Source organism: Rana temporaria, chromosome 1 (assembly GCF_905171775.1).
Source record: "Rana temporaria chromosome 1, aRanTem1.1, whole genome shotgun sequence".
Lineage (NCBI taxonomy): Eukaryota > Metazoa > Chordata > Amphibia > Anura > Ranidae > Rana > Rana temporaria.
Window position 1 is genome coordinate 37,023,964 of NC_053489.1, and position 27,447 is coordinate 37,051,410.

The 27,447-nt window shown below is 44.4% G+C and overlaps 1 protein-coding gene across 2 annotated transcripts in view; it reads left to right on the forward strand.

Annotated features, from left to right (window-relative positions):
• DYM (dymeclin) overlaps positions 1 to 27,447 on the forward strand; it is a 546,263-nt gene that overhangs the window by 377,195 nt on the left and 141,621 nt on the right. For both annotated transcript variants that reach the window (XM_040336503.1, XM_040336511.1), the window contains one exon: positions 2,938 to 3,040. In XM_040336503.1, coding sequence (XP_040192437.1) covers positions 2,938 to 3,040 — 103 coding nt within the window. The remainder of the gene's footprint in view (positions 1 to 2,937; positions 3,041 to 27,447) is intronic.

The following is a 27,447-nucleotide window of genomic DNA, read 5'->3' on the forward strand; positions in this document are numbered from 1 at the left end:
CCTCTGGCCCCATGCGGTATTGCATGTCATTGAAGTCAATGCAGAACAAATTATTTTTGTTTCCATTGACTTCTATGGGGAAACTCGCTTTGATATGCGAGTATTTTGGATTACAAGGATTCTCCTGGAACGGATTATGCTCGTAATCCGAGGTTCCACTGTATTTCAGTTAGGCCACGTTCACATCGGTGTACTGCCGCATTCACCCGTGCAAGGGTTGTGTTTGTCTGCATGGGAATATCTCATGCATCCCGATCACTGTAATGGTGCAGAGCTATTCCTCCATATAACATCGCTCTCGGGCCTCCGAGGGTCATAAAGATGACTGGGGACCACCTGGTAGACCAATGGTAAACTTCGGTCGGTGACCGATTCGTTCTCCGGCTTGCCGATCGTACAGGTGAGCCTGGAGAAGCACCTGTGGGAGGAGGGGTGATGTCCTCTCCCACCGCCTGTAAGAACAATCAAGCGGCTGAACTGCCGCTATGATTTTTCTTACGGTGCACAGAATCACCACTCAAAGTCTAGGATGTCATATGACGTCCTTGGGCTGGAAGAGGTTAAAGTAGAAGTCCACCCTAAATTAACACTAAAATCTCTGCATCTACAGACATCCACGATCTAACGCTAACCTATCTAGCCCTGTAAAGAAGAAATCGCTATACATACCTTTTCTGAAGCAAATCCGACCCGATCCCATGCTGAGCTGCCAGCCGCAGCTTCGCTGTGGAGATGGGTGCAGGGAACATAGCCGACAACGGAAGCCCCATAGTAAGTCTAAGGGTGAAGTCATTCCCCATTAATTTCACAGCCGTTGTTTGCCGTGTCCTCTTCAGAGCGTCCACCGCTGGAGACCGGATCGAAGTAGGGGAGGTTTAAAAACACTACAAGGTTTTTTTCCCCCATTTGTTTCCCCATCTATTGGGGAGATTTCCTTCACTTCCTTTCTTGCAGCCAAAACAGGATGTGAGGGAATCCCTGTTTGTCACCAGAACTAGTTGGAAGATTTCCTCTCCATTCCTGTTCTGGTGACAAACCAATCTCCAAATACAGATGGTGTCAATACGTCAATGTGCATGCAGGTGCTTAAGCAACCTTGGGCACAGTCGCATACAGCTGCCTCTTCTAATGCATCTCAGTGGGAGGCTGTTCATGGCAGCAGAGGGTCCTGTGAATGTCATTACGCAGGCTTTGCACGCTGTACAGCCGTTTGTAGTGCAGTGTGCTTAAAGCCTTATACCGCGTACACACGATCGGAATTTCCAACAACAAATGTTCGATGTGAGCTTTTGTTCGGATATTCCGACCGTGTGTAGGCTCCATCGGACATTTGCTGTCGGAATTTCCGACAACAAATGTTTGAGAGCAGATTCTCAATTTTTCCGACAACAAAAGTGCTGCGCAAGCTCCGAACGAGCATGCTCTGAATCATCATTGTACTTCATTTTTCTCGGCTCGTCATAGTGTTGTACGTCCCCGCGTTCTTGACCATTGGAATTTCCAAGCAACATTTGTGTGACCGTGTGTATCCAAGACGAGTTTGAGCCAACATCCGTCGGGGGGGACACGGTTTTATTGTCAGAAATTCCGATCGCACAAATTTTGTTTTGAGAAATCCCCTGACTTTCTGCCACTGTGATGTCACCAGGACAGGAAGTTAGTAGAAATCTTCCCAAGGAGACGTGAACAAGCCAAAAACTTGGCTGGAGTTCTAAACATTCACTGCCAAAACTAATATAAATTTTAAGTGGAGATACTTTTTATGTGAAAAAATATTAGACATGCAGTTTTGGGATTCCTCATTTCAAGCTGTTTACACGTAAACCAGTAGAGAATAACTTTTAGGCCCCTTTCAGACGAACGGCTGTTTTGCTGCAGCTAAAAGCATGTTTATTTTTGCTGGAATTCAAGACTCCAGGCACAGCGATCAGCTGCATTTGTACAGTGCTTTTAGCTGCGGTTGCGTTTAGCCGCGACACGATATTGAACAGGGATCCGACTTGGATCCCTGCCAATACCAAGCACTGCATTTGGTATGAATCTTAAGGGGGAACTCCACACCAAATTTCAAATAAAAAAACGGCATGGGTTCCCCATACAGGAGCATACCAGGCTCTTGGATCTGCTATGGATTTTAAGGAGACACCCCGTACGCCAATAAAACCGCGTGGGGTTCCCCCCAAAATCGATACCAGACCTGTATCCGAGCAGCAGCCCGGTCGGTCAGGAAAGGGGTGGGGACGAGCGAGCACCCCCCCCCCCCTCCTTTACCATGCCAGGCAGTAAGCCCTCAACATGGGGGGTAGGTGCTTTGGGGCAGGGGGCGCCCTGTGGCCCCCCCACCCAAAAGCACCTGTCCCCATGTTGATGAGGACAGGGCCTCTTCCCGACAACCCTGGCCGTTGGTTGTCGGGGTCTGCGGGAGGGGAGCTTATCGGAATCCGGGAGCCTCCTTTAATAAGGGGGCCCTCAGATGCCGGCCCCCCACCCTAGGTGAATGAATATGGGGTACATCGTACCCCTAGCCATTCACCTGGCGGAAAAAAGTGTGTGTGAATGATGTCATAGGAAAGGCTTGTGTGCTTCTAGCTGCGGTAAAATCTTCAGCTAAAAGCACCATTCTGTCCGTCCGTGTGAAAGGGGTCTTAGACTGTATTTGGCCTTTAAGTTCAGTGATCATTTGTACAGATAAAAATTTTTTGAAAATGGTTAGCTATGAAAAAACTTTCTCAAACAGGTCCATAAATCTGGAAAATTGAAGAATCCTGAATGTCGATTAACCCCGTTATAGTGCTTATCAGTATTCTTTTTCAGTAGCCAGTGATATTTCTGGGATCTTGTATTAAACCCGGCTCCCATGAAAGAATATAGACCTATCTGGGTTTTATCTCTCAGTATTAATTACTTTTTTTTTTCTTGTCTTTCCCTTCTCTTTAGTTTGTTTGCGTTGCTATCTAAAAAGCACAACAAAGTCCTGGAGCAAGCCACACAGTCTCTTCGAGGACAGCTTGGCTCGGATGACTCCCCACTTCCTGACTACGTGAGTATCAAACTGAAAGCCGGTGCGTGAGAACATTTCTTTGGGCTCGTCGTCGACACTCGCTCTCGTGGTTGTCACAGTCTGTCGGAACGAGACCAGAAACCCAACCTCGAGACTCCGAAAATGACTTCATGTCTTGAATGTGGTTTACTGTGTAAACAGATGTGACAAAACTGAGCCATAGGTGAAAAGGAACTGCCACTGTAATGAGCACATTTGTGATCAGACAGTGCCCTTCTCGTCTGATTTATTGATTAAGGTGGATCTCCACTGTAGTCCTATACCCTGTAAATGTTTTATACATGCCTATTTTCAGCATTTTTTTGGCTGGTCACATGCTGCGGGCAATACTGAATGCTACAGAGAACCGCACTTATGTATTAACATGGGGTCCATTCTCTGCAGCATTTTTTTTTAGGCCCATGCTGGTATGGTGGCACACCACATGAGGACCATGAAAGATGAGCGGTGGCCAGTTTTAGAGGAGGAACACGAAGGGCGCTGCTGCATTGAGGACACAGTACTTTGGTATATGTTCACCATTCACATAAGTTCTGCCCCCAAAGGGGCTTTAATTCTAAATTCCCTTCTATAGTTCTGTAAACACGCAGTGATGCCAAACCTTGGCACCCCAGATGTTTAGGAACTTCATTTCCCATGATACTCAACCACACTGCAGAGTGCATGAGCATCATGGGAAATGTAGTTCTGAAACATCTGGGGTGCCAACGTACGCCATCACTGCTCTAGGGTCCTAAGCATTAATCAGCCCACATGTATAAAGGCCCATGCACAGCTGGCACCAATACAGAGGTCTGGCTACCATGTAAATCATGGACCTAGGAATTGAGGCTTTATCTCACCCAATGTTGTGACAAACTATAACTCACGCTAAAAGCAGTAATAAATAAAGAAGTAAAACGTGAAATACATATAAGACCCGCAGCAGCTATTACATACAGTGGGGCAAAAAAGTATTTAGTCAGCCACCAATCGTGCAAGTTCTCTCACTTAAAAAGATGAGAGAGTATATCAGTATAAAAGACACCTGTCCACAACCTCAAACAGTCTCGCTCCAAACTCCACTATGGTGAAGACCAAAGAGCTCTCGAAGGACACCAGTAACAAAATTGTAGACCTGCACCAGGCTGGGAAGACTGAATCTGCAATAGGCAAGCAGCTTGGTGTGAAGAAATCAACTGTGGGAGCAATAATTAGAAAATGGAAGACATACAAGACCACTGATAATATCCCTCGATCTGGGGCTCCACGCAAGATCTCACCCGTGGGGGTCAAAATGATCACAAGAACTGTAAGCAAAAATCCCAGAACCACACGGGGGGACCTAGTGAATGACCTGCAGAGAGCTGGGACCAACGTAACAAAGGCTTCCATCTGTAACACACTACGCCACCAGGGACTCAGATCCTGCAGTGCCAGACGTGTCCCCCTGCTTAAGCCAGTACATGTCTGGGCCCATCTGAGGTTTGCTAGAGAGCATTTGGATGATCCAGAAGAGGATTGGGAGAATGTGATATGGTCAGATGAAACCAAAGTAGAACTGGTAGAAACACAACTCGCCGTGTTTGGAGGAGAGAGAATGCTGAGTTGCAACCAAAGAACACCATACCTACTGTGAAGCATGGGGGTGGTAACATCATGCTTTGGGGCTGTTTCTCTGCAAAGGGAAGAGGACGACTGATCCGTGTACATGAAAAAAAAACACGTCGACGTATTTCCGGTTTCACGTACCAGTGACGCAACTTCCGGTATCTGTGAAACGCACGCTGTCTAGCTGCTAACCCGGAACTTACTGATGCCTGTTTGCAGAGCCATCTAGTGTCGGCAGTACTTTTACTATGTACTTTTTTTCTTTGTTTACTATGAACGATCTTCCTCGTTCCACATGAAAACATATATATATATATATATATGGAAGCCTCTCTGAAAACCCAGATCCACATATCAGATCTTTAAGGCTATCACATTTGTTGACCCCTGAACTGCAAAGTGGGGTCACAAGAGGGGAATGTGATGCTTAAAATTCGTTTTGAACCAAGAAATATCAGTTGTCGTCTTTCTTAGTTTTTTAGCACTTTGTATTATATATCATTTTGTGTATAGATTGTGTTACACGGTGTTGTCACTTTATATTTCGCTAGCGATTTAATCTCGCCAAAAGCTCTTTAAGGTCTCCGGGCTTCAGGACCCAGAACAGAACTTATTAGCATTCTGAGAAAACTGAATGCTTTACGAGTTTTCCAGTAGCTTGGGCTAACAGGACAATATTGCAGAGAGCACTGCAACATCCTTATGCAGTGCTCGTCTGTTCGGCATTCTGGACCTATATACAGAACAAATATAAATGGCGGGGGGAGGTGATCGAGCTTGGAGCTGCACTTTAATTCTTCCCTTTATGATAAGTGTCCTAGTTGTGAGCATTAGAACTTGCTCTTGTGTGTAAGGCATAAAATGTATTACTTTTTTTTGTTTCACTATATAGTGGCCATTGTGGGTATTTTTAATCTAGCCACTCATAGGCCCTGTCTGTCCATTCTCTCTTTTTTCCTTGTGACACGCCGCCTGTAATGGAGTAAATAAAGGCCGCTTTTTAAGTCCCTCTTTGATTCTCCAGTTAATTTAGCTGTCAAATAAAAAGCAGCTGTCCCTCTCGTTCTGTCTCCACGGCTCCTAAATCATAAGAGAGAAGGCCTGAGCCCCCAGCAGCATCTGGAACTGATAGAACGTTATAAAACCCAGTTAAAAGGGAAAAAAAAAGAGGCAATGTTTGTTTTATGTGGGATGAAATGATTTTATTCGAGGCGCTTTAATTCGGCCATTAGGAGGGTTATTAAAAAGCCGAATTACAAAGAGAGCGTTTTTCTATTTTTACAAAGATCTCTGTCTATTATTTTTGTTTCCTTTTCCCCATATCAGATTACACCCAAAAAGACAGATAGACAGTCTACAGTGTTCCTGCCGAGGCCTTAAAATCTTGGCTCACGTGTCTGCCAAAAAAATAGTGGTTTGCTTTTTAATTTTTAGCAGTGAAGGCATTTAGAGAGAATATTACCAGTTAGCATAAACCAAAATTAAAGTGGACCTGTCAGTAATTTTACAAATTTGCATGAAAAAAAATTCCTGATATGTCGCAGTATACAGCAACCGTGTGATATTTTAGTTGCACTCCATTTTCCTTAATTAAAAAGCCATCTTTGTGCTCCGGTGACATTGCCTAGGCTGAGATGATGTCATCAGTCTGCTGCAGGCAAGTGGAAGAATTTTTTTACGTCTTCACTCCCCCCAGTGATCAGATCGCAACATTTTACATTTGTATCAAGTCCACAAATCAAGAGGCTCTGTGTCAGACAATACTGTATGTGAACACAACTGCACAGGCTCTAGGGTAGGCATGACCATAGGCGTGCGCACAGGGTGTGCCAGGTGTGCCCAGGCACACCCAGCACAGGGTGTGCCAGATGTGCCCAGGCACACCCTAATAACCCTGTGTAGCACAGATTTCCCCTACTGTCCTGGTTTCCCCCCTTCCCCTACATCGCTTCCGGCTTCCCTCCTCTATTCCCTCGCTGGCTGTTGCTGCGGGGATGCTTTAGGATGAGTGGGGGAAGGAGCCGGTAAACGTGTAATTCACTGGCCCCTTCCCTTTCTGAATGAACATTGTACGTGATCGGTAGTGTGTGTTTGAGCTTTGGGGTGCACACCCTAATGCAATAGGCTGCGTACACCTGTGGGCATGACTGTGTTATCTCGTACTTGTCATTTTAGTCCCGGAAATAGATGGTGACCTCCCAGATGATGCTTAAAGCGGAGTTCCTACTAGAGCTGCACGATTCTGGCCAAAATGAGAATCACAATTTTTTTGAGTTAGAATGAAGATCACGATTCTCTTACGATTCTCACGGTGTAAAATCTTTTACATTTATACAAGAAAAAAAAATTGCATTTAAAAAGACTGCTGCGCAAATACAGTGCAACATAAAATATTGCAACAACCACCATTTTATACTTTAGGGTCTCTACTAAAAAATTCTATAATGTTTGGGGGTTCTAAGTAATTTTCTAGCAAAAAAAATTATGATTTTAACTTGAAAAGAGCTGTCAGAAAAAGGTTTGGGGTTTAAGTGGTTAAACGTTCCTAATTTACATACAGAAGTTTATTCCTTTGATGTAAAAGTCAATGTGATACAATGTTTAGACTTAACTTTCCACTGATAAAGAATGTTTTCAAAACTTGGCAGATTGCCCAGATTTTGACTTTTGGCTGAGAGCAGAGAGGAAATTCTTTGCATACCAAAGTGCAGAGAGAAAATTCTTTTCACGTCAAAGATCCTGAAACCCTGTGCCAAGAATCGCAATGGGAAAAAGATTGCGATAACGATTCTTGACGATTAAGCAGCTCTAGTTCCTACTAAAATAAAAATATTAAGAGTCAGCCGTTACAAATACTGCAGCTGCTGACGAACACTCACCTGTCCCAGGGTCCAGCGATGCGGGGGAACAAATCCCCGCTCGTCTCCCCCTCCTCTCCGCGGCGCCAGCATCACTACTGTGGGCAGTGAAAAATGTTAGATGGCGCAAAGATTTTTAGAGTATAATCTAAAACCAAACTGAATGGACAATTAATAAATAAATAGTCCAAGAAATAGTCCAGTGATAATGAAATTAATGATGGTCAAGCACTAGCGGCAGCTACCAATAAAGCAGAAGCAGGCTCTGAAATAAGTAATAAAAGAAAAGAGAAGGTGCGCCAATCTAAGTGCAGTAACACTAGGGGCCGGATTCAGATACTTTGGAGTATCTTTAGGTGGGGCGTAACGTATCTCAGATACGTTACGCCGCCGTAAATTAGGGCGCAAGTTCCGTATTCAGAAAGAAGTTGCGCCCTTAGTTACGGCGGCGTAACGTATGTTGTCCGGCATAAGCCCGCCTAATTCAAATGGGGATGATGTGGGTGTGTTTTATTCAAATGAATGGTGACCCCGCGCATTTGGCGCATGCGCCGTTCGTGAAAAAATCCCAGTGCGCATGCTCGAAATTACGCTGCAAATCGTCATTGCTTTAGACGTGAACCTAACTTACGTACAGCCCTATTCGCGAAAGACTTGCGCAAACAACGTAAAATTTTCAAAACTCGACGCGGGAACGACGTCCATACTTAACATTGGCTACGCCTCATATAGCAGGGGGTAACTTTACGTCGGAAAGAGCCTGACGTAAACGACGTAAAAAAATGCGCGGCCGGACGTACGTTTCTGAATCGGCGTATCTACCTAATTAGCATATTCATTGCGTAACTATACGGAAGCGCCACCTAGCGGCCAGCGTAAATATGCAGCCTAAGATACGACGGTGTAAGACACTTACGCTGGTCGGATCTTAGGGAAATCTATGCGTAACTGATTCTATGAATCCGTCGCATAGATACGACGCCGCACACTCAGAGATACGACGGCGTATCCGGAGATACAACGTCGTATCTCCTTTCTGAATCTGGCCCTAAAAGTTTAATGGAGGTATAATTAACACTCAGCCAAATGGCTACTCACAAGAAATGAGCAGTAAAGAGGCATATACATGGCAGTGTGGTCCGCTGTCACTCGGTGATCCAGATGGATATGGCAGCGATCACTATCCACAAGTCCTCGGCATACCTATGGTATCCATGGTTTTCTCTGAAATAACTTGAGACTGACCAAAGTAATTGTTGTTCATTGTTGTGTGTTCCATACTTAACAAACTCATACTTTACTTTTGATTCAACAGAATATTTGAAGTAATAAAATAAATGAAAATGGAATAGACAAAATTGATAGGTCCATTTACCTAATTATTTTCTGCACAACCTTTGTTTTATTCGCTTCATACAAGCCATTTCTGTAGCTCCTAATGAGACTTCTTCACCTGATGGCCGGTAGTTTGGCCCACTCTTCTTAAAGTGGAGTTCCACCCATAAATATAACATTACATCAGTAGTTTTAAAAAAATGTCATTAGTCCTTTACGAATTTTTTTTTTTTTTTTTTAGATGCCTTCAAAGTGTTGTTGCTAGGCAGAATAGTTAATCTTCCCACTTCCTGCACCTAGGTGCTTAATGCACCGCACAGACTCCTGGGAATGTAGTGGGTGTAACTTACCAGGAGTCTGTGCACTCCCCAGTCTCAAAGAATCATGTGACTTGGACAGCACAGGTGCTGAAACCTGATCTGACACTGCTTGTGCAGCAAGTGCGAGATCTGCAAGGCTGAAATCCAGGAAGTCATACAGTCTGGCTTCATGATGCCCACACTTAAGATGGCCCCAGTCAATTTCTATTTTATAAAGTGTCTAAATGCTGTAACAACCTAACAAAACGGACCTTAGTTTACAGACTAACTTTACTAGAATACATTAAGCTTGTGTATTACAGGGGTATTTATATTTAAAAAGTGCAATTGTGGCCGGAACTCCGCTTTAAGCAAACTTTTCCAGCTGTCTCAGGTTTAAAGGATACCTTCTCTAGACGGAATGTTTCAGATTTTTCCATAGATGTTCAATAGGCTTCAGATCAGGCTCATAGAAGAACACTTCAAAATAGTACAGTGTTTTGGGCCATTCTTGGTGTTTTTAGCTGTATCTTTTGGGTCTTGTTGGAGGATCCATGACCTGCAACTGAGACAGAGCTTTCTGACACTGGACAGTATGTCTAACTCCAGCTGTCTAACACATTGATTGAAGGCACTCCCTGGCAAAGCAGCCCCAAAACCTATGCAACTCTCCTCCATGTTTCACAGTAGGTATGGTGTTCTTTTTAACAATTGCTTTTAATTTCCTCACATTTCAGGAGCAATGACGCATCTGTTTGCCTTAGCTGTAAGGATACAAAAAACGTATTTGCAAATGTCTATTTAACCACTTAACGCCCGCCGCACGACTATTTACGTCCGCAAAATGGCACGGACAGGCAGAAGGGCGTATATATACGTCCTTGCCTTCTAGCGGGTGGGGGGTTCGATCGGGACCCCCCCCCCCCCCCCCCGCGGCGGGCGAATTCCCGCGGGGAGCGATCCGGGACGACGGCGCGGCTATTTGTTTATAGCCGCTCCATCGCGATCGCTCCCCGGAGCTGATGAACGGGGAGAGCCGTGTATAAACACGGCTTCCCCGTGCTTCACTGTGGCGGCGTATCGATCGATTGATCCCTTTTATAGGGAGACTCGATCAATGACGTTAGTCCTACAGCCACACACCGCTACAATTGTAAACACACACTGGGTGAACCTTAACTCCTACAGCGCCCCCTGTGGTTAACTCCCAAACTGCAACTGTCATTTTCACAATAAACAATGCAATTTAAATGCATTTTTTGCTGTGAAAATGACAATGGTCCCAAAAATGTGTCAAAATTGTCCGAAGTGTCCGCCATAATGTCGCAGTCACGAAAAAAATCGCTGATCGCCGCCAATAGTAGTAAAAAATTTTTTTTTTATAAAAATGCAAAAAACCTATCCCCTATTTTGTAAACGCTATAAATTTTGCGCAAACCAATCGATAAACACTTATTGCGATTTTTTTTTACCAAAAATAGGTAGAAGAATACGTATCGGCCTAAACTGAGGAAAAAAAATTTTTTTATATATGTTTTTGGGGGATATTTATTATAGCAAAAAGTAAAAAATATTTATTATTTTTATGGATTTGGGAATTTGGTGACTTTATGAATCCTACAAATCCACATAGATTTTCTTAGATAAATCAAAAATTAGTGAATCCGGTGACTCTGATAAGATCTTCATTACTGCATAAGCTGGTCACAGATAAATTAAAAGTTTGAAAGACTGCTGCGCAAATACAGTGCAACATACAATTTTGCAATGGCCACCATTTTTCTCTTGGGTTTCTGCTAAAAAAAAAAGTCTTAGGCCCCGTACACACGACAGAGGAACTCGACGTGCTTGGCACGTCGAGTTCCTCGTCGAGTTTTGGGATGAAGCCGCCGAGGAGCTCGGCGGGCCGGCTTCTCCCATAGAAGAACGAGGACAACGAGAAAATAGAGAACATGTTCTCTATTTTCTCGTCGAGTTCCTCGGCGGCTCCATCGAGCCAAAACTGTACAGACGACAGAGATTCTCGGCAGAATCCGGGTTTTGACCGAGTTTCTCGGCGAATTCTGCCGAGAATCTCTGTCGTGTGTACGAGGCCTTAGGCCCACGATTTGGGACTGCAAAGTAGCATGACAAGTCGTTCCCCATGATTTCCAATGACAACCATTCATATTAGTACGACTTCAAGTCGTTCCGACTTCAAAGTAGTGCCTGCACTACTTTAGTCCGATTTTGATGCCGATTGCACAGGCATTCCTTGAAATCGGGGCTGTAAAATCGCGCGACTTTGAAGTCGCACAAGTGTGAAAGGGGCCTTAGTCTTTAAGTGGATAAAGCAGAACTTCAGTCATTTTTTCAACTTTCCATCTATTAAATCTTCTGCCCTTGTTGTTTTAACTTTGGATAGTAAAACATTTTTTTTCTGCCAGTAAATACCTTATACAGCCCACTTCCTGTTTCTTGTCTGGTAAAAAGCCTAGGCTTATGATGTCATGCACAGCTTTCTCACTCTCATGAGAGTTTGCCAGGAAGGGAGGGGGGGGATCAGTCATGAGAGGGCCAATGAGAGTTGCAGGACATAAGGTGTGCCTCTGTGTAAATCCAGGAAGTGAACGGGAAGCAGCTTCAGCTGCCCACAGTTAAAATGGTTGCAGCCAGACTCGGTGGAGGCACATTTCTGCGGCATATTTGGCAAGTACAGAATCACAGTATATATAAAATTATATGCAAAGAGGTTGGAGGGAAGAATCAGAGTGTCAAAGTTCCTCTTTAAACTGATCACATTTGCAGACTGAAGTTCATCCTTTTGATCTGTAAATGAACAGAAAGATACAATGGGCTAGATGCAGAAAGAATTTACGTTGGCGTATCTATTTATACGCCGCGTAAATTCAAAGCTGTGCCGGTGTATCTTCTTTCTGTATTCAGAAAGCAAAATACGCCGAAATTAGGCGAAGATCCGACTGGCGTAAGTCTCTTACGCTGTCGTATCTTAGTTGCATATTTACGCTGGCCGCTAGGTGGCGCTTCCGTCGATTTACGTGAGGAATATGCTAATTAGGTAGATACGCCGATTCAGAAACGTACGTCCGCCCAGTGAATTTTTTTACGTTGTTTACGTTAGGCTTTTTCCGGCGTAAAGTTACCCCTGCTATATGAGGCGTATCCTATGTTAAGTATGGACGTCGGGCCAGCGTTGAATTTTCCATCGATTACGTCGTTTGCGTAAGTCGTTCGCGAATAGGGCCGTACGTAAGTTACGTTCACGTCTAAAGCATTGACGATTTGCAGCGTAATTTCGAGCATGCACACTGGGATTCTTTCACGGACGGCGCATGCGCCGTTCGTAAAAAAACTTCAAATACGTGGGGTCATAAGTAATTTGAATAAAACACGTCCACATTTGAATAGGGTAAACTCCTGCGCTGTCTGAAGAGTGAAGGGGAGGGGAACAAACTAAAAATACTGCTGCAAATATAAAAGTCTACCTCGATAGACTAAGGTGAAACAGAAAAAATTAAATACAATACTTGCGCTGTAAAGTGTGGGACAAAGAGTGAATATTGGGTGATAACGTTTATACAGTGGCTAGTGAGAATAATATTTGGTGAGAATAATATTATAAAGCATATATAGCAATGAAAATAACACAAGGACAGTCCTTAGTAAGAATCTGTACTCTGAAACAGTCCAGATCCGGCACAGTCCTGCCGTGTATTGGTGTGCTCCAACAGAGATAAATCCTCAAATTGACCGCAATGTGTCCAGATCAACCTGGTCTAGATGGTTATAGTCCACAAATAGGTAGCACACATAAATCTCCGTCCGATGTTTAACATGAAAAAAACAAAGTAAAAAGACAAAAAGAGGCTGATGGTGAAATACCGTCACAAGAAGGAGTTGGCAATTGGGATCTTGGCGAGTGGGAGTGCACTCACATGTAGGTGAGAGATCTCAGGCTCATATCCACGAGCACCGCACTCGTCAGTCCCTCTATCTTTACTCTGCTCTTTCTACTAGATCTCGGAATTCAGATGCTGGCTGTTTTGGTCTCCCCAAGATTTCTTAATGTGTGAAGATGTCTCAGCTGATGTGGGCTTATGATGGCTCCTATCCCTCTCTCAATGGCTCAGATGGAGCGCTCAGATGGCGTGGTGATGGGGAAGAGGTGAAAAAACATACCCATAGTATAGCCCGGTCAGCACACTCATTTTCCCGACTCCTTGCACTCAAGAAGAGCACTGACAAAAGACCCGTAAATCGCGATGCTAAATATTTACGGGTCTTTTGTCAGTGCTCTTCTTGAGTGCAAGGAGTCGGGAAAATGAGTGTGCTGACCGGGCTATACTATGGGTATGTTTTTTCACCTCTTCCCCATCACCACGCCATCTGAGCGCTCCATCTGAGCCATTGAGAGAGGGATAGGAGCCATCATAAGCCCACATCAGCTGAGACATCTTCACACATTAAGAAATCTTGGGGAGACCAAAACAGCCAGCATCTGAATTCCGAGATCTAGTAGAAAGAGCAGAGTAAAGATAGAGGGACTGACGAGTGCGGTGCTCGTGGATATGAGCCTGAGATCTCTCACCTACATGTGAGTGCACTCCCACTCGCCAAGATCCCAATTGCCAACTCCTTCTTGTGACGGTATTTCACCATCAGCCTCTTTTTGTCTTTTTACTTTGTTTTTTTCATGTTAAACATCGGACGGAGATTTATGTGTGCTACCTATTTGTGGACTATAACCATCTAGACCAGGTTGATCTGGACACATTGCGGTCAATTTGAGGATTTATCTCTGTTGGAGCACACCAATACACGGCAGGACTGTGCCGGATCTGGACTGTTTCAGAGTACAGATTCTTACTAAGGACTGTCCTTGTGTTATTTTCATTGCTATATATGCTTTATAATATTATTCTCACCAAATATTATTCTCACTAGCCACTGTATAAACGTTATCACCCAATATTCACTCTTTGTCCCACACTTTACAGCGCAAGTATTGTATTTCACGTCCACATTTGAATTAGGCGGGCTTACGCCGGACCACATACGCTACGCCGCCGTAACTTAGGGCGCAAGTTCTTTATGAATACGGAACTTGCGCCCTAATTTACGGCGGCGTAACGTATCTGAGATACGTTACGCCCGCAGAAAATTACGCCGGGCTATCTGAATCTAGCCCAATGTTTCTTTTGATCTCTCAGCAAATGTTAATTATTATTTTTTGACAGCTGTGAGCAGGAAACTGCTTTGCACTTGTTACATGAATCATGGAAATGCTGGATTAAGATCATGTGGGGGGTATGAATCGAGATTACAATTTTTTTTTTTTTTTTTACAATTAATTGTGCAGCTCTATTAACATATAGTTTGGTTTCTGTTCACCCTGCGGTATTTGTTTCAGAGGAGCTTTCTGTACATCAACAGTGCTGAATGCATTCACGTAGTCTGGGCCTGTCTTACACAGGTACTTACGCCCACCTTCCCAATGTGAGCATCCATTGTTGTTCAGTGAGATCTGGCTTCCAGTACATCCCAGTTCTAACCCTTTTAGCTGCTTGCTGGGAAATTATAAAGACGCTACACTGTATCCAGCAACATTCCTGTTGGAAAGGTTAACACAACTGAACATACAGGCTGTAAATATTTCAGGGATACAAGCCGGGCAGGAATGTGAACACGGCTCTCTGCTGGTCAGATAACCACCATGGTTTTGCTGGTCTATAATTATCTCCTACGGGAATAGGCATCCTATTGAACTTCTTGTATTTTGTCTGATTTATGGATCAGGTTTGCATCTTGTACACCCCCAGGCTTATAATTGATATAGACTAATAACACTTAAAAGTCACTTTTACAGATTTGTGTCTGCTGGTTCACATTGGACACCAGTGATGACCGTCCCCATAACGTTTACTTTTGTCCTCTGCCATTACAAAGTCCTACTAGGGTGTCATGTTTGCAAAGATAGAATGATGGATAACTGCAAATACAACCGCCAAAATGTGACATTGAGGGCATAGAAAGATGGACAAAAAATATATCTGAACCAGCGTTAATTTCATTAACTAAAGCGACTAAAATATTTTAGTCGACTAAGTGATTACTATTTGTCAACTAAAACGATGGAGATGACTAAAGTGCGATTAAAACTAAAATGGCTTAAGACTATAACTAAATTGAAATTCGCTGCACAAAAAAACACACTCAGAAGCTTTAACCCTATCCTGCTTTATCCAAATCAACATCAAATGTTTTGGTTAGTGATGGGCTTAATGAGGCATATTTATAAAGTAGTGGATTTGGCATTCAGCAACATTTACTGCAGGTTAAAGAGATATTAACTTATGTAAAAGGGAAAAGAGAACTGCTCTTGTGCAACCACATCTCAAGTGAGAGAGCAGCAAGCACACTATAAGATATCCTATATTACCAAAAGTATTGGGATGCCTGCCTTTACATGAACTTCCCAGTCTTAGTCTGTGAATGAATGAATGAAAAACGTATAAAGCGCGGCGCATGCGAACTGAATCGCTTCTGGGCGCTAGTTGTTCGTGTCTCATGACATCAAAAGAGCAGAGTTTTGATCTGTCTTCTGAAAGTCAGGTGGTTTTCCTCCAACCGAATGCTGGTTGGTAAAGCGTTCCATAGTCTAGGACCCTGAAAAGCAAACCTTCTTTCTCCTTTGGACTTGTATTTGGTTTTTGGTACCCTGACCAGATTTTGGTCGGTGGATCGCAGAACGCGATTCGAATTGTGAGGTTCTATCTTGTCGCAAAGATATTGCGGAGCCTTCCCATGGATGCACTTATGTGTCAGGCAGAGTGCTTTAAATGCAATTCTGTCTTTTACTCGCAGCCAGTGAAGGGTTCTCAACGAAGGTGAGATTTATTCCCATTTTTTTTTTCCCAGTCACCAGTCTGGCGGCCGTATTCTGAACGACTTGCAGACGGGAGATTTGGTACTTTGGGAGTCCGAGGTACAGGGCGTTAGCGTAGTCCAGTCTGGAATTCACGATTGTTCCCACCACGACTGCTACGTCTTCTTTGGGGATAAATGGAATAAGTCTGCGTAGTAGGCGCAACAGATGGTGCGCTCCGCTGACTACTGACCCTATTTGTGCGTCCATTGTCATGAAGGTGTCGAAGATGACCCCGAGACTTTTGACTTTGGAGCTAGGGGTGATGATTTGGCCCAGAATGGGCGGGGGTGTCCAGGTTGTTGCCAGTTGACTCTTTCGGCTGGCGTGAAACATAAGGAGTTCTGTTTTTGAACTGTTGAGTTTAAGATAACTCTTTGTCATCCAGTTTTCTATCAAAGAGAGACATTTCTCTAAACTGGGATGATGATCCTTTTTGTTGCAGATGCGAAAATACAGTTGCGTATCGTCTGCATAAGAGTGATAGAGTAGTTCTTGGCTACTGATAATATCAAAGAGAGGGCGAAGATAGATGTTGAAAAGCACCGGTGACAGGGGGGATCCTTGGGGGACTCCACATGACACCGTGCGCTTTTCCGACGTGAAAGAACCCAATTTAACTGTTTGTGATCGGTTTTCAAGAAAGGAAGAAAACCATGGTAAATCACCTTCTGCGACTTCTGCTACCTTGGCTAGTCGCATCAGTAACAGTTTGTGGTCTACCGTGTCAAAGGCTGCGCTTAGGTCCAGCAGAACCAGGAGACAAGATTCTCCTTCGTCTGCAGCCTCAAGGGCATCGTCCCATATTTTGAGTAAGGCCGTTTCTGTCCCGTGTCCGGGACGGAAGCCTGATTGTAATGGATCCAGTAGATTGTGGGTATCTAGATGCTGTTGCAGCTGTTGTACCACTACTTTCTCCATTATCTTGGAGAGAACATTTAGGCCTGTTATGGGACGGCGGTGAGTTGGGTCCTTGGGTTAGGTTAGGTTAGGTTTTTTCAAGATGGGCTGGATTGTGCCCTCTTTCAACAGGGATGGCACTGTGCCTTCCTTAAATGATTGGTTTATAAGCTGTGTGATGGGTGGTGCCAGGATGTCGGCACATTCCTTCAGCAGTTTGGTGGGGATGATATCATTGGGCGATGTGCTGTTCCGCAAAGCACCAATGATATTTTTTGTGATATCGATGGAGACCGGTTCCAGAGTGAACTTTGTTGATTGTAGAGCGTTTCTGTGGGTGTTTTGTGGTTCAATCTGGAGTTGACCTCAACCCGAGAACACCTTTGGGATATATTAGAGCGTCACGTGACGAAACGCATAGAACGGAGCTACATGTTGACGTCAGCGAACAGCTGGAAGTGACCTGAAAGTTTATATACTGGATGGGAGGGTCAGTCCACGCAAAGCTTGTATCTCAATTTTTAGTGGATGTTAAACTACCTGACAGTTTCTCCTATCTCTTAGGGACGCTACTGGTAAGATCTCAGGTCTTCTCCTCCGCAGTGTCCATTGTAGCTCCCACTGTCCATGATGGCTTTTTATTTATTTTATTTTATGGAGAATGTAACTAAAATACGCAAAGGTAGTCAGGAACATCCAAAACTCAAGGTTGGGAATGATGGCAGAAAGATCTCACTGTTGGAGCATCCAAGATATGTTAATGAACAAGAAGCTGCCTTTGCTCACCAATCAAGTTGCTGAACTTTTAGCTAAAATTAAATACAATTTTAAGGTAACGGGGACTTAAAATCCTACATCCAATATCTGGTATATTTCACATTTGCTGGAAACTGGATATATGGCCTAATGTGTAACCACTATTTGAGCTTTGTCCATCATCCTATCCATGTGTTCGGAGGAAGTGATGATGTAGAAGTATTTTCTGTTATAAGAAGGCATTGCTGCACATTCTGGAAGGAGGAACACTCTTGCATTGTGTTCTCCAACCAATGTAATGCTAACAAGCTAGCTAAGTGCTATCCCTAATGATCAAATGACTAAAAACAGAGGGAGGTCATAGGTCATCCTAATGTGGGGCTTGGCAGGTCATAAAACTGTTCAGCTCTCACAAGGATCACAGTTAGTGTTGAAGGCCGGAAAGCACCTTAATGAGGTACAAGAAGCCTCTTCCAGGGGTGACTGGAAACCGTTCTAGCAAGGACCCAATGTGGTACAGCCACAGGACATCTGAGGGCTATGCTGGGCACACGTTCTGTGGTGTTTCCTAGAATGAGGTCTTTGAGAATTTCGTGCTATTGTGTTTTTAGCAATTTTGAGGCGTTTCCCATTTGCCTTGCATACTTTTTCTCAGATCTGCAAATCAAGAAAGGTATTTTTCCACTTCTTCTTTTTATACTGTTCAACTGTGCTTAAAGTTTGTGTTTGAAATCTACACTCCAGTCAGAACTGAAAATGGTGCTTATCCCTATTCAGTGAACATTTAGCTAGATTCAGAGTGACTTAGGCTGGCGTATCAGTAGATACGCCAGCCTAAGTCAGAATTTGCGTCGGCGCTAGATTAAGCGTATTCTGGTAACCAGATACGCTTAAATTAGGCTCAGATACGAGCGGCATAAGTGTCTTACACTCGTATCCTAAAGTGTAATTTTTAGGCTGACCGCTAGGTGGCGCTTCCATTGCGGTCGGCGTAGAATATGTAAATCAGTAGATACGCCTATTCACGAACGTACGCCCGGCCGACGCAGTACAGATACGCCGTTTACGTAACACATTAGCAGGCCTAAAGTTATTCCATCAAATAGATGGAATAGTAATGTTAAGTATGGCCGCCGTTCCCGAGTCGAAATTCGAAAATTTTACGTCGTTTGCGTAAGTCGTCCGTGAATAGGGATTTACGTCCACGTCGAAATCAATAGGCCCAGGCGGCGGACTTAGCCGCAATGCACACTGGGAAATGTAGGCGCACGGCGCATGCGCAGTTCCAAAAAAACGTCAATCACGTCGGGTCAAGCCTAATTAACATAAAACACGCCCCCTCAGCCTAATTTGAATTAGGCGCCCTTACGCCCGCCCGCTTTAGGCTACGCTGCCGTAACTTAGCAGGCAAGTACATTGTGAATCATGTACTTGCCTCGCTAACTTACGGCGGCGTAGCCTAAATGCCATAAGCTACGCCGCCGCAAGTATGCGCTCGCCATCCTGAATCTAGCTAATTGTGTAGATGATCACAGCTATGCCTATATGTAGTGCAACTGTCCACCCAACTCCATTTTGTCATTATATCTGCCACTAGGAGACCTTATATAGCCTTGTATAGCCTCACCTGTCCAGGGCGTAGAAATCCCATTGGCTTAAAGTGGTTGTAAACCTTTGTGTTATTTCATCTTAATGCATCTTAATGCATCCTATGCATTAGACCCCTTTCACACTAAGGAGTTTTTCAGGCGGTACAGCGCTAAAAATAGCACTGCTATACCGCCTGAAAAACTCCTGCCCAGCAACCTCGATGTGAAAGCGGAGGGCTTTCACACTGAGGCGATGCGCTTCCCCCCAGCTCTTGTTGGCTCTTCATTGGATGATTGATAGCGCAGCCATTGGCTCCCGCTGCTGTCAATCAAATCAATGATGCAGCGCACCGGGGGCGGGGCCGAGTCAAACACTTGGCGGCTCTGGCCGCCCGAGTGTATCACATGGGAGTGTGCCCGCAAGGTAAACCCCTTGGGAGAGAGCTTTCCAGAGAGGGTTAGTTCTTGCGGGGAGGAGCCACCAGAGCTGTCAAGGGACCCCAGAATGGGACAGTCGGGGCCACTCTGTGCAAAATGAACTGCACAGTGGAGGTAAGTATGACATGTTTGTTTTAAAACGAAAAAAAAAAACTTTAGTATCCCTTTAATCTCCTAAATGTACTCTGTCAGGAAGTACGTTTAGGAGCATTCTAACTGGTCAGGGCCGACCAATCAGAACCCGCGTAGCCCATCCTGTCCCTACAAGCGAAGAAGAGAGAAATCCGCTGGGATTTCAAATCCCCGGACTGGTAAAGCGGCGATACGATCTGTCAGAACTGGTGATCGTCGGATTCCAGGTTAGCGGGCTTGGGAGCAATGGGAAGGGGGGTCCAGTATAAGTTCACCTTACAGTTTTTCTGTAAAGGTGTACTTGCCCTTTAAATACAAGAGTTGTGAGTATTCTAAGAATACTTTTACACTGAGGCACTTAGTGCGCTGGTGCTATTTGCCACAATTTTCGGCTGAAAAAGGGTTAAAATCTCCCGTAAAACGCCGCTGCATTGCGCCTCAGTGTGAAAGCAGCCTCATTAGAAATCGAACATTTGTTCAATTTTGTGATCATCAGTGGGGTCAAATTGACATTGGGGTAGATTCACATACCTTTTGCGGCGGCGTATCTCCAGATATGCCGCCGTAATTTGAATTTCGTGCCCGCGTATCGTTACGCCGATTCTCAAAGGCAGTTACGCTGAAAAAATAGGCTTCCTCCACCGACGTAACTTGATTGCGGCGGCGTAGAATTGTGTGCAATATAACTTTGGCCGCTAGGGGCGCTTCCGTTGTTATCGGCGTAGAATATGCTAATTTCCTACGCCGATTCACAAACGTACGTGCGCCCGGCGTTCGTTTTTTACGTTGTTTGTGTTAAGGCTTTTTGGGCGTAACGTTGCTCCTGCTATTAGGAGGCGCAGCCAATGGTTAAGTAAGGATGTCGTTCCCGCTTCAAAATTTTTATTTTTTACATCGTTTGCGTAAGTCGTTCGCGAATAGGGCTGGACGTAATTTACGTTCACGTCGAAACCAATACGTCATTGCGCCGTACTTGGAAGCAATGCACACTGGGCCGTCCATACAAAACGTCAATCACGTCAGGTAATCATAAATTTAAATAAAACACGCCCCCTTCCACATTTGAATTACGCGCGCTTACGCCGGCCCCTTTTACGCTAAGCCGCCGCGACTTACGGAGCAAGTGCTTTGTGAATACAGCACTTGCTCCTGTAAGTTACGGCGGCGTAGCGTAAATACAAAACGCTGCGCCGCCATAACTATGCGCGCCCGTACGTGAATCTACCCCATTCTTTTTTAACCACAGTGACCAGAAAATTCAAGAAGAGTCAACTTGCATTGTAAGCAGAAGCAACAATGTTCAACCGATATGTAGCTGTACAAAGAAGGAAGTAGAATCTGAATATGTAATGAGCAAATGTGGCGCTCTCTTAGAATTCCTAATTACACATAAAAACAATGTTTTTTTTTTTTTAACATCTATGGATACAAATATTTACATGTTAATTTTTTTTTCTTATTTAAAAAAGAAAAGTAAAGAGAAAGTCTCTGAAGTCCCTTTAATAATTGCTCAATGGTGACTAAATATTTGCGAGTTCTGTACAGATCATAGGTCGCACTTTTCAAAAAGAGATCACAAACCTCTGATGTGTTCTGTGCTGAGCAGGAGCTGTCAGTATTGTCCGTCCTGAGCCTGCATTGCTCTATCAGCGATCAGAGTTGAAAGGGAAGCACGTAGCATGCGTAGAGTTTACATGCTGCGTTCCCACACTGGGCCCAATCAATGCTCACCATCAAAGCAAACCCTATGGAGTTTCATGTTTCACTTTCCTGGGAATACGTCTGCCCCTCATCCCTGGAAAACCACGTCTCCGCTCCAAACACCATTGTGCTGTCTTTTCTCTTCTATAATTTTTCTGACTGCACAAAAGTGTCTGTTCTAAAATGTTCTCGTTTTGGGGGAAGGGTGTTTGAAAAAATGTTTTGTATTTTTTATTATTTTTTAAGCTTTTTAATCTTCTTTTTTCTTTTTATTATTGCATTTTTGTGCAAATGTATAATGACCTCTCTAGTAACTTGATCTGATTGCTGCTTTAACCACCTAAGACCCGGACCTTTAGGCAGCTAAAAGAACCCGGACAGTTTTTGCCATTCGGCACTGCGTCGCTTTAACGGACAATTGCGCGGTCGTGCGACGTGGCTCCCAAACAAAATTGGTGTCCCTTTTTTTTCCCACAAATAGAGCTTTCTTTTGGTGGTATTTGATCACCTCTGCGGTTTTTATTTTTTGCGCTATAAACAAAAATAGAGCGACAATTTTGAAAAAAAATCAATATTTTTTACTTTTTTCTATAATAAATATCCCCCAAAAATATATAAAACATATTGTTTTCCTCAGTTTAGGCCGATACGTATTCTTCTACCTATTTTTGGTAAAAAAAAAAACGCAATAAGCGTTTATCGATTTTCGAGTTTGCGCAAAATTTATAGCGTTTACAAAAAAGGGGATAGTTTTATTGCATTTTTATTAATTTTTTTTTTTTACTACTAATGGTGGCGATCAGCGATTTTTTTCGTGACTGCGACATTATGGCGGACACTTCGGACAATTTTGACACATTTGGGACCATTAAAACTGCATTGTTTACTGTGAAAATGACAATTGCAGTTTGGGAGTTAACCACAAGGGGGCGCTGAAGGGGTTATGTGTGACCTCATTTGTCTTTCTAACTGTAGGGGGGTGTGGCTGTAGGTGTGACGTCATCGATTGTGTTTCCCTATATAAGGGATCACACGATCGATGACGGCACCACAGTGAAGAACGGGGAAGCTGTGTTTACACACAGCTCTCCCCGTTCTTCAGCTCCGGGGACGGATCGCGGGACTCCAGCGGCGAACGCGTCGCGCGGTCACGGAGCTTCGGACCGAGTCGCGTGCACACGCCCCCACGGCTGGGCTTAAAGAGCCACGTACATGTATGTGGATGTGCCCAGCCGTGCCATTCTGCCAACGTATATCGGCGTGAAGGGGTCCTTAAGTGGTATTAAAAACAAAAAGAAAACAGCCCTGTACTTACCTTTCTGGTGGCCTGTATCTAGAAAAGACGCTGCTTCACTGCTATCCAGCTCTTGCTGGTATTCCATATTTTTGGGAATGTGAATACCTGTCCTTTTTACTGAATGTAGCAGTTTTTCCCACCAGCTTAATTTTCACTACAGCACATACCTTCCCAAATTTTTGAGATGGAAATGAGGGACGACTATCAGCAAAATTAAGTAGGCATAGGACACACACCCTGCCAAGCCCCCTTAAAGGAGAACGATACAAAAAAAGAGTACCGTATATACTCGAGTATAAGCCAAGTTTTTAGCACATTTTTTTGTGCTGGAAATGCCCCCCTCGGCTTATACTCGAGTCACCTTTTTGCGCCTGATCTCCCGGACTTTGGGGACCCGGTGCCATCCGTATGTCCCCTGGACCCCACACATGTAGCCCCACTCTTCCTCTACCAGTGTGCAAAGTTTGTTCCCATGTTAAACGATAATTTCTCCGGTGACTTTGGGGACCCGTTACCAGACGGTCTTGGGTCCCCTGGACCCGGAACTTTGCACACATGTAGCCCCATTTCTCCTCTACACGTGTAAAGTTTGTTGTCTGGGGGACCTACGGCTGGGGAGCACCGATTTTTCAAAGCCGGGCACCCCTTCCATAGACTCCCATGTTAAACGTCAGTCTAGTCATGGGCATAGTGAGGCATGGACATGGACACAGTGAGGCGCAGTGATGCCGCGCACACACGATCGTTATTCATGTCATGGAAAAAACAACGTTTTTCTCGACGTGACTCCTCTCAAGCTTGCCTTGCCTACACACGATCGTGATAAAAAATGCTCGAGCAAAGCGTGGTGACGTACAACATGTACAACGGCACTATAAAGGGAAAGTTCCATTCGAATGGCGGCACCCTTTGGGCTGATTATGCAAATTTCCCTTCTCACAACTTGCTTCTGAGCATGCATGTTTTTTTCCCCGTCGTTAAAGCCTACACACGACCGCTTTTCACGACGAGAAAAACGACGAGAAAAAATAGAGCAGGTTCTAAATTTTTAATGCCCTTTTTTCTTGTCGCGAAAAATGCTCTGGAGCCCACACACGACCGTTTTTTCACGACCAATTTAAAAAATTGCATTTTTATCGTCATGAAAAACGGTCGTGTGTAGGCTTTAACGTCGTATAGAGCCGACTCGCAGTCCGGCTTCTTTCAGCAACTCGTGACGCGCTGTATGCGACGGTCGGAAGCCTGTCAATCAATTAGGATTGCCCAGTCCCGCAGAAGACATACCCGGAAGCGGCGGTGAAAATACGGTATGTACGGGGATAAAATATAAAAAAAACAGCCAATTGTCATTCTGACAACTCGGCTGAATGTTATGTTAAAAAAATTTTTTGGGGTGAACCTCCGCTTTAACCACTTGCGGACTGTATATACGGTGACATAGTGGCGCTGCGCCGAATCACTAACCTAGTACATGATCCGACACTTGTGGGTCTGGGGTGCGCATGCACACTTTCGGTTTTGGGGCCCACATGCGCGCCACCGGCAGTTTGCTCCCACTGTGATCACATGGAGGTGAGTAACGCGGACTGCATGTCTGCCTGCATCCACCAATTGTTCACAGGCAGAACGTAGCCAATCTGCCTATGTAAATAAGGCAACTCGCTGTTCCGTCAGTAGGGAACATGTGCAGAGCGACTCAAAGGTTTTGTTCTGTCAGGAGATTGTTTGGGGACAGTAAAAGAAGGGGAGGATCAGAGAAAACGGGATCAGACAGCCTTTTTTACACCATCCGGAGGATTAACCCTTTAGGTTCCACACTGAGTATAACAAGCATGCTTTACTCCATAAACAGACCGACTTTACTGTTGTGGGTTTAGTAACACTTTAAACACAGGACTGAGTGACTCGAGTAAAAAGGCAGCTAAAAGTTTGAACTTCAAAGCGTCTGAGCTTTTCACTGATACCAGTTATACCTGCAGAGTTCATGGGAGGGTGTTGGTAAGCTTAGTATATAAAGTGCACTTATCCTTTAAGTTCAGCCCACTCTGATTGTATAGGGTGTAAGGAGCTGAATGACATGGCTTACAGTTTCTATGTAATGGCACAATAGTCTTTCCAGCAGCTGGATATGAACAATTATATAAGCAGTTTTTATAAACCTGTTTAAAATATATTTAAGTTTATGCACCATCTAGTGTGCGCTTATAACGTCAGTTCCTTTTAGTTTACACTAGGGGGCAGAAGTGTCTTCCGTAGGCAGAGCAGTGCAGCCTTTATACTCTGCAGAGTACTGTCTACTGAATGAATGTACAGGGATATTCCATCACAGCTCCTCCAGTATCTAGTCTACTATGTGAGTCACATTCAGCTGAGAGCGAAGAACATCCAAGAACTTCTAGATAGAAAAGAGAAGCTTCTAACCATTATTGCAAGTAGCAACAAGCAGTGTTGTAACGGACCTTGGTTTTTGTTTTCTTGTAAAGAACTTCTCTACTTTTGTACACAGCACAGCTTTCAGTTGGAAAACATCCTCTCTGGGTTCTATTTTTTTTTTCTGCGCGTGCACGTTATACGCGTAAGCTGTACTCAGTGGGGTAGATTCAGTAACATTTGCGCAGTTTTTACGTAGGCGCAGGGCACCGTTTTTGCCCCGCGCCCCCGCAAATTTTCTGCGCTACCCTCGATTCACGGAGCAAATTGCGTAGGCGCTCCGGCAAAATGCCCGGCGTAAGCGCGCGCAATTTAAATGATCCCGTAGGGGGCGGGAATCATTTAAATTAGGCGCATTCCCGCGCCGAGCGTAGGGCGCATGCTCCGTCAGGAAACTTTCCCGACGTGCATTGCGGCAAATGACGTCGCAAGGACGTCATTTGCTTCAAAGTGAACGTGAATGGCGTCCAGCGCCATTCACGATTCACTTACGCAAACAACGTAAAATTTAAACCTCGCGACGCGGGAACGACGGGTATCCTTAGCATTGGCTGCCCCTGCTTTTAGCATGTGCAGCCTTACGCGAAACCCGACGTACGCAAACTACGTAAACTGCGTACGCAGGGCTCGCGTAACGTTGTGAATCGGCGTTAGTATGCAATTTGCATACTATAGGCTGACCACAACGGGAACGCCACCTAGCGGCCTGCGTAAGAATGCAGCCTAAGATATGAGGGCATAAGAGCCTTATGCCATGCATATCTTAGGCTGCAGTCGGCGTAACGAGCTTTCTGAATCAGGAGAAGTCGTTACGCCCGCGCAAGTAAGCAATTGCGCTGCGTAACTATGGTTACACAGACGCAATTGCTTCTTGAATCTGGGCCATTATGAGTATGAATAAATGGGCTGCATGCTCAGTAAAGCTGCCCATTGACAGCACAAGTCGATTTAAAAATTGACTGAGCTGGGTGGAATAATCATCTGAGCAGTGACTGCATCTTATCAGGTGCTTGTCACTGTTCAGGAGCATTATTACTAGGATTGCACCAATATCACTTTTTTACAAGTACAAATACTGATACTTTTTTTTTTTTCAACTGGCGACTTTTTTTTATGTCATGTGACAGTGGCACTATATACGCAGTACTGATGGCGGTAGTTTTATTTTTTTTTATTTTTTTTTTACAATTGTAAAAATAATAAAAAATAAAATAAAAAACACAGTGACACCATCCACTCCCCCCTCCCTTTTTTTGGTCAGTGTGCTTTTTTATTTTATTTTTTATTATTTTTACAATTTAAAGGGGTTGTAAAGAAAAACATAAAAAAAAAAAAAAATAACAAACATGTTATACTTGCCTCCACTGTACAGCTCTTTTTGCACAGAGTGGCCCCGATCCACATCTTCTGGGGTCCCTCGGTGGCTGTCTCTGGTCCTCCCTGCAAGAACTCCACACATTCATGTGAGCTCCCTCGCATTATGTGGAGTCCTTTCGGGCGCGCTCCCGTGACACAGCGAGCGGCCATAGCCGCTCACTGTATCACTCGGCCCCGCCCCTCGGCGCGCCGCGTCATTGGATGTGATTGACAGCAGCGCCAGTCTGATTTCAATCCATCCTCTCTAGCCAATCAACGGACAGGCTGAGCGGCGAAAAGGATGTCGGGCCAAGCTCGGGGCTTTTGAGGGGTCAGGTAAGTATAATGGGGGGCCAGTATAGTCGGAAGTTTTTTCACCTTAATGCATTCTAAAAAACTTTTATCTTTACAGCCCCTTTAACCTTTTTAAATATTGATTTGTTACAACTCTTTATTTTTTTTCAGCCCTCTTGGGGGGCTTTGGTGCGATATCGGGGGTCTTAACAGACCCCTGACATCTTCCTTTTGAGACAGGGAAGAGGACTGAGGACACAGATTCCCCAGTCCCTTTCTCTGCAGCCTCAGCTGCACTGGAGATGAATGGATAGGACACAGAGGCTCTTCTCCATTCATAAACTGAAGCGTCATAAACACAGTTTATGATGTTCAGTTTACAATCACTGACTCTGTTCTTTCGGAAAAGGAAGGAGCCAGTAAATTATAGATTTACTGGCTCCTTCCTCCGCTCTCCATCCTGACATAGATTTCAATAAAGCAGCT